This window comes from Mizuhopecten yessoensis, unplaced genomic scaffold (genome assembly GCF_002113885.1).
Source record: "Mizuhopecten yessoensis strain PY_sf001 unplaced genomic scaffold, ASM211388v2 scaffold716245, whole genome shotgun sequence".
NCBI lineage: Eukaryota > Metazoa > Mollusca > Bivalvia > Pectinida > Pectinidae > Mizuhopecten > Mizuhopecten yessoensis.
Genome location: NW_018480020.1, coordinates 62,248 through 70,398, shown reverse-complemented (window position 1 = coordinate 70,398; position 8,151 = coordinate 62,248). Strand labels below are relative to the sequence as shown.

General features: G+C 38.6%; 1 protein-coding gene across 1 annotated transcript in view; it reads right to left on the bottom strand.

Moving 5' to 3' along the window:
- The window catches only part of LOC110442301 (RING finger protein 32-like), a 26,444-nt gene extending 19,750 nt beyond the window's left edge, over positions 1–6,694 (bottom strand). Inside the window, exons 1-2 of the mRNA XM_021485832.1 lie at positions 6,543–6,694; positions 5,745–5,922 (exon numbers count right to left, since the gene is read on the bottom strand). Of these exons, the coding sequence (XP_021341507.1) occupies positions 5,745–5,922; positions 6,543–6,572 (208 nt within the window). The 5' untranslated portion in view covers positions 6,573–6,694. The remainder of the gene's footprint in view (positions 1–5,744; positions 5,923–6,542) is intronic.
- Positions 6,695–8,151: the final 1,457 nt, after the last annotated feature.

Here is an 8,151-nt window from a genome sequence, read left to right as displayed (position 1 = left end):
TACATGTACCTCATTGATTATCAGTAAATATGCACAAATCACATCGGTTGGCAAACTTAGCATGGGTCGGATGTGCATAAGGAATTTGTTTGAAACATCTGAACAATATCTACAGCAATTATCACACGAAAACCAAAGAGTGCCCGATATGGGTGGAAAGACAGAGAAACACAAACATTGTTATCAAATTTGAAGGAATTTGGCTAATATTTGCTAGAGTTATAAAGCGGTAACTAAAGATAATGACGTTTTTCGTTAATTAAGGGGCAATAACTCAGCCAAATGGAGTCCGATTAAAGAAGTTGTCAAACTTGGCCGACCCCTCAATGCGTTGAACCCGGTTACTAAGTGTGAAGAAAATCAGTTAACGTTTGTTGTAGTTATTGCACGGAAACGAAACGCAGTAGATAATGACGTTTTCCGTTATTCAAGGGGCCATTACTCCACCAAAGGGGTCCGCTGAAAGTGGTCATCAAACTTGGCCGAGCCCTTAAGGCACTTAACCATGTGACCAAGTTTGAAGAAAATCAGTTAACATTTGTTGTAGTAATTGCACGAAAACAAAGCGCGGCAGATAATGACGTTTTTCATTGTTCGGTGAAAGCGGGGGATAATAACAAATTCGAAGATGGTGTCCTGGTCACCATCATGATTTAATGAATACACCCTGATAGTAGCAGGCACTACAAGACAACTTGATTGATATGAAATTGAGATTGAGTTTTAAGGAAAAAACTGACGGACGGTCGGACGACGGACGCTGCGCCATGGCATAAGCTCACTTGTCCTTCGGGTCGGTGAGCTAAAAACTACAGAGCAGCGGAACAGGAATCTTTAAGTGCCCAAAGGAAAAAAGCGTAACTAGGACATTTCATTACTATCGATAAGGTAGTTCAGTTGGTTAGAGTTACAGTCCTTGCATTGGAACGTCTTGTGTTCGAATCCTCGTCTAGCGCCACTGCTGATTCGTTTTTACTTATTTATTCTTTATTAGTTTCTCATTCAAGTTTTGGAAGGTGTGTTTTGTACTATCATGTGCAACCCAATTCGTGAAAAGTGAAAAAAATCTTTGTATATTTTGACTAATTAATTTATCTAATTAGTGTGAATTGTTCATATTAGAGCTTCTTTGAATAATAAGTAATAAACAGATAGTTATTTAGGAATTTTAAACATTTTTTCATGTTTTCACATATTGGGTTGATAGGATTTGTCCTATCATGTGCAACCCAAAATCGTGAAAAGTGAAAAAAAAATCTTTGTTTATTTTGGCTAATTAGTGTAAGTAATTAGTGTAAATTGTTCACATTAGAGCTTCTTTGAATAAATAGTAATAAACAGAAATTTATTACGGAATTTAAATCATTTTTTCATGTTTTCACATATTGGGTTGATAGGATTTGTCCTATCATGTGCAACCCAATTCGTGAAAAGTGAAAAAATACTTTGTATATTTTGGCTAATAAGTCTATCTAATTAGTGGAAATTGTTCACATTAGAGCTTCTTTGAATAATAAGTAATAAACAGATAGTTATTACGGAATTTAATTATTTTTTTTATGTTTTCACATATTGGGTTGATAGGAATTGTCCTGTCATGTGCAACCCAATTCGTGAAAAGTGAAACAAAAATCTTCGTATATTTTGGCTAATTAGTCTATCTAATAGGTGGAAATTGTTCACATTAGAGCTTCTTTGAATAATTAGTAATTAACAGAAAGTTATTTAGGAGTTTTAATTATTTTTTTCTTGTTTTCACATATTGGATTGATAGGATTTGTCCTATCATGTGCAACCCAATTCGTGAAAAGTGAAACAAAAATCTTTGTATATTTTGGCTAATTACTGTATCTAATAAGTGGAAATTGTTCACATTAAAGCTTCTTTGAATAATTAGTAAGTAACAGAAAGTTATTACGGAATTTAAAACATTTTTTCATGTTTTCACATATTGGGTTGATAGGATTTATCCTATCATGTGCAACCCAATTCGAGAAAAGTGAAAAAAACCTTTGTATATTTTGGCTAATAAGTCTATCTAATTAGTGGAAATTGTTCACATTAGAGCTTCTTTGAAAAATTAGTAATTAACACAAAGTTATTTAGGAATTTTAAACATTTTTTCATGTTTTCACATATTGGGTTGATAGGATTTATCCTATCATGTGCAACCCAATTCGAGAAAAGTGAAAAAAACCTTTGTATATTTTGGCTAATAAGTCTATCTAATTAGTGGAAATTGTTCACATTAGAGCTTCTTTGAATAATTAGTAATTAACACAAAGTTATTTAGGAATTTTAAACATTTTTTCATGTTTTCACATATTGGGTTGATAGGATTTATCCTATCATGTGCAACCCAATTCGTAAAAAGTGAAAAAAAACTTTTTTGCTAATTAGTGGATTTTATTAGTTGAGATGGTTCACATTAAAGTTAGTTTGAATAATAAGTAATTTAAACACAGTAATTAATGAATTCAATATAGTTTTCCTGTTTTCACATATTGGGTTGTTTTCACATATTGGCACGCTACAGATGTATGCCAATGCAGGCAACTTAACTCATTCACCCCTGGAGACACATTTGAAAACTTCCAATTCAATGGTTGGAATAGTTCATCATGAAATTTAAGGGGTAAATGAGTTAATTGGACGGTATGAAGTTAACATGTTTAGACTTGGGTAAAACTTTTGACGCCTCTTATCCCTGAATTTGCTTGGATCTGGTGCAGCTTACATACAATATCCGGGCCCGTTTTCATGAAACCATTCTCATGCATAAACTCAGGTCCTGTGCTCAAGCCCAATTTATTTTTCCAGTTAAAATTAATAAAAAAATATCATATTTTGTAAAACATTTTGAAAGACTTTAAGCCGATTACTGTTTTCAGTGTTTACACTTGATGCTATGGCCGTGTTACATGATTTAAGCAGGTTACAAGAAAGTCGGCTTGAGCACAGAAATCATGCTTGAGCACAGACTTCATGCTTGAGCACAGAATTCATGCTTGAGCACAGAAATCATGCTTGAGCACAGACTTCATGCTTGAGCACAGAATTCATGCTTGAGCACAGACTTCATGCTTGAGCACAGAATTCATGCTTGAGCACAGAAATCATGCTGGAGCACGAGAACAGTTTCATGAATACAGACCTAGGATTTTGAAACATATCAAAACACAAAGGGACTGTTAAAATAATAGTATTGTTCTGTTTGTAAGCAAGGCATGATGATATAATTGTATCATAATAATGTTCAACAAGAGATAATAATAATAAGCTTTAGTAAACGTCGCGTTCAATTGTCAACAACAAACATAAGCTCTGAAGAGCTTTTATTACGACACTGTTAAGGGAACAAATGATGTTTTTGTGGTGGAGAAAAACCCACGGGGGGGGGGGAAACCATTGTGCCATTGGAGAGATAACAAAATTGCAAGTTACTAACCCTATCAGACATCACTCTCTTTTTTCCCCCACCGCTGGGGATCGAACCAAACTTCTTGGGAGAGAGAGTGGTCTGAAACTCACGATTGATTGCACACAGTAGTACAATGACCGTGCGCGTTAGCGATCACGGCTACCACGTACCCACGAAGGATCTTGGCAGCCGCCATGAAAGGACCTTTATCAGATCTACTAAAGATGATCTTTTACCTCCTTTGCTCTTCATTTCCCTTACAGGTTACCCATCCAATGTTGAAACTGATCCTAAACGGGAATCTTGTACATTGCTTTCAACCTCGTAATGACATATATTGTTATTGTATAAGAATTGCATAACTATCTTCAAAATGCTATACATTTATAATACTTATATACACGTGCAGCTAATGAGGGATGGATTCTCATTAAGGTCAGGGGTATTTTTGATATGGGGACCAAGGGGAACAAAAATATGAAATTTAAGAAAGATCCCGGCGGCCTCCAGTAATTTCTGGGAAGCTTTATAGAGATAACAAAACTTAACTTTCAAAATCTAAGATGGCCACCTGGTGACCATTTTTGTGTTTCCGATCAGTCACAAAAGTGCACGGGCACAAAGACCAAGGGGAACTTACATACCAAATTTGAGAAAGATCCCTCAAATACTTTCTAAGAAATAGCAATAACAAACCTTAACTTTCAAAATCCGAGATGGCCACCAGCGCGTCATTTTGTTCATTCACAACTAAAGACCAAAAGGAACCTACATATCAAATTTGAGAAAGATTACTCATGGTCTGCTACTGTTGATGTGACGTCATACTACTGTTATGACTTCGATCGCACCATTCTGCGCGAGGCTATTTCCCCCCTAGGGGGTAACAAGCTGATCTTTTCCGGCTTAAAAGGGACACACACCTGTGAAGGGTGGGAGAATAACAGAATCTCTCACCCCCTTCCCTATCTCACCCTCAAGGGGGTGAATGATTCTTTTTCTCTCACCCTGTTCACTCATGGTGTAGGACGTCATATGCATAATGTAATGTTAGCAATTAATAGGCTAAATTCAGGGTCGACGTGATGTTGATGGATTGTTGATGTGAAGTTGATAGATTGTTGACGTGAGATCATTATATTGTTGATGTGACGTCATATCATTGTTATGAATAGGGGAATCCCCCCGTCTCAACCCTAGGGTGAGACTTATCTCCTATCTGAGTTGTCTAACCAGGGGCTGTGCCGAGACATTCGAGAATATCATCCCGAGGGTTGGAGATTTCTCTGTCACACCCTCAAGATAGGAGATGACTATTTTTCTCCCATCCCATTATTTTGTCACAACTCCACCGACAGTAGTCTTCCATGTTTGTAAACAAAAACACATGTGGGGTATGAATATCGTCATTCACTTTTAATGATGTCACAGTTACCGGTAACACATTTTAATGACATCACAATTGAACATGTGCTAAACGGCACGAGGCTATCTCCCCCTAGGGGGTGACAAGCTGTTCTCTTACCCTGAACGTACTAATAGAATCTTTCACCCCCTTGGGGGTGAGATAGGAGAATCTCAACCCGAGGGGAAGATTCTTAAGTTGCCAAACACGAGGCTTTGCCGAGTGTTTGGCAACTTAAAAATCTTTTCACGAGGGTGGAGATTCCCCTATCTCACCCACAAGGGGGTTATGATTCTTTTTCTCTTACCCTGTTCTCCCATTGTGTATCATATACACAATGTAACGATAACGTTACATGCTAAATTCAGGGTTGACGTGACGTTGGCGGATTGTTGACGTGACATCATTGTATTGTTGAAGGGACGTCAAGGATATCTCACACCGGTAAAAGTGCGGATACACCTTTCTAGGGGAAAAGAAAGGTGTATCTGCACTTTTACCAGTGTGAGATTTCCTTGTCTCACCCTAGGTTTGAGACGGGGGGATTCCCCTATTCATAACAATGGCATGACGTTATTTCAATAATACAATCCATCAATGTCACGTCAACCCTGAATTTAGCATGTAACGTTATCATTACATTCTGTATACGATACACAATGGGAGAACAGAATAAGAGAAAAAGAATAATTTACCCCTCGTGGGCACAGCCTCGTGTTTGGCGACTTAAGAATCTTTCCCTGAGGGTAGAGATTCCCCTATCTCACCCCCAAGAGGGTAAAAGATTCTATTAATCTTACAAACATAGAGGTGGGAGAAAAAACTCTTGGTCAGACTTCCAATTTTTGTGTACTTTTTCAGTCATCATAAACCAACCCTTATTTATCTCTGGAGTACAACCATGCAAACAATACATACTTCTTCCCGTATCTACAACAGCTCTAGGTTGTGACCTCTGTTTGGATCGAGCAGCCGGACCCAGTCCAATGTTTCTTGGACCAAAAGTTTTGACATTGCCGAAGTTTAAGTTGAGACTACGGACCAAGTGATCCTGTAAGGCTACTGCAGCTAGCGCGGTTGAATCTGCTCCTCCGCCCTGAAATGTAAAAGTTGTTAATCATATACAGGGTTATCAACTAAAAGGAAATTAAACGGACAAAATTCTGGAAATAATTAAGTTAATTGAATAATTCAGGAATAACCATCATTATTGTTTTAGTTAATTAAAGGTCGATATACCAATTAAGTGTGCTTTTTGCATAAAAAAACCCACTTTGTAGCGGTGAATGCACAAAATACCATATAACCCAAAAAATTATCATGGTTATTTCTTATAATTTAAAAAAGACTTTTTATTTTATAGTTCTAAATCTAGTTAATGATTTTTTTAAAAAAAAAATTCTGTATATGAGTCGACACCATCACTTGTGTGTGGTCTTGTTTTTCAGAGTATACAACAGTACAATACATAACCGTGAAATAATACGCAAATATTTATTGATTTTGACAGATATTCGGCACAGATTTATGAGAAATATGTATGGTACTGATACAATACATTGGTATGGAACAACTGAAATTCTTTGTTCGGATAACCGTAATCTTGGTACCGATTGACTAGTACGGAACGACTGGACTCCAGAGCGAAATACGTTGCTAACGTTATCTCGAACGCTTTTAAGGCTTTTTTGTGAATATGAAGTAAAATAATCTTACCTTCAGTTTGTCGGGTCTATATCGTGACATTTTGATTACAATGTCAGAGTTAGGTTTCTATAAATACAGCAATTTGTTAAACAATGACTGAATTTGGCATACGCACTATGGAAATATTTCATTATAACGCCATATTGTAAACATTACTGTCCCGCAGTAAATATTTGGTGGGGGTGATACTAATGACAGACAGGTAGTGCCCGATAACCCGACACAGCCCGATAGAGATCGACAGTTATATGAAGACCGTCCGGGCATTTATCTCTGTTGTTTCCGTTTGTTATTAAAACTGTAAAACTCACATGACTTAAATACATATGTATATGAATAGTTTGAATATTATGATGAATTACTAGAAGTCCTAAGTTGATTCCACCAAGCCTGACATCATATACTTGGCACGGAAACCTGGCTCGATACTGTAGTAACATTCCATCACACGGATTCTTTCCAAAAGAACTCTTCTTCTTCCATTATGAGGATCAGAAGTCCAAGGTTGGAGTGCAATTGACCCTAGGAGGTGCCATTTCAAAGAATATCTTTTTGTAATTTTTAGGTATTATATTAAAACTATGTACATACGAGGATGCAAAATTAGTAGAGAGACTGGTGGTAATTACCTTCAAGTGAGGACTTGAAAGAAGGTAAATCCTCGCTAAGGACCAGTGACGTTGGTAATGAGTTCCAGGCGATAATAGTTCTTGGGGAAAAAGAGAATTTGTAGGCGGCTTTTGCGCCGGGTAGATATTGTGTTTATTTATGTGCCCCCATTGTTCGTCTGTCACCTGATGTCCAGTATGATGATGGGTTAATTTTAACGATGTTATGCGAGATCTTGTATAACATTGACAATCTGGCTTTTGTCCTTCTTTGTGATAAAGATTTCCAATCTAATGATTTCATCATGTTTGTAGTACAGCCTGGATCTCTAGATCTGTACTCATTAAGGTACAGACTCATAACTAATATCCCCAATATCCCTAACATCACCTACAAACACAAACTTCCATGGGTCAGAAATCCCATAATCTTTTCTGTACACAGTGTACAGAAATGACCTAACACCAAATAGCAATGGTCAGAGCCACGGGGGTGTACTGATTGCGGTGAGCAGCCAGAGCCACGGGGGTGTACTGATTGCGGTGAGCACCCAGAGCCACGGGGGTGTACTGATTGCTGTGAGCAGCCAGAGCCACGGGGGTGTACTGCTTGCGGTGAGCAGCCAGAGCCACGGTGGTGTACTGATTGCGGTGAGCAGTCAGAGCCACGGGGGTGTACTGTTTGCGGTGAGCAGCCAGAGCCACGGGGGGGTACTGATTGCGGTGAGCAGCCAGAGCCCCGGGGGTGTACTGATTGCGGTGAGCAACCAGAGCCACGGGGGTGTACTGATTGCGGGGAGCAGACAGAGCCACGGGGGTGTACTGATTGCGATGAGCAGCCAGAGCCACGGGGGTGTACTTATTGCGGTGAGCAGCCAGAGCCACGGGGGCGTACTGATAGCGGTGAGCAGTCAGAGCCACGGGGGTGTACTGTTTGCGGTGAGCAGCCAGAGCCACGGGGGTGTACTGATTGCGGTGAGTAATCAGTTCAACAACATCGAACTCCTAGA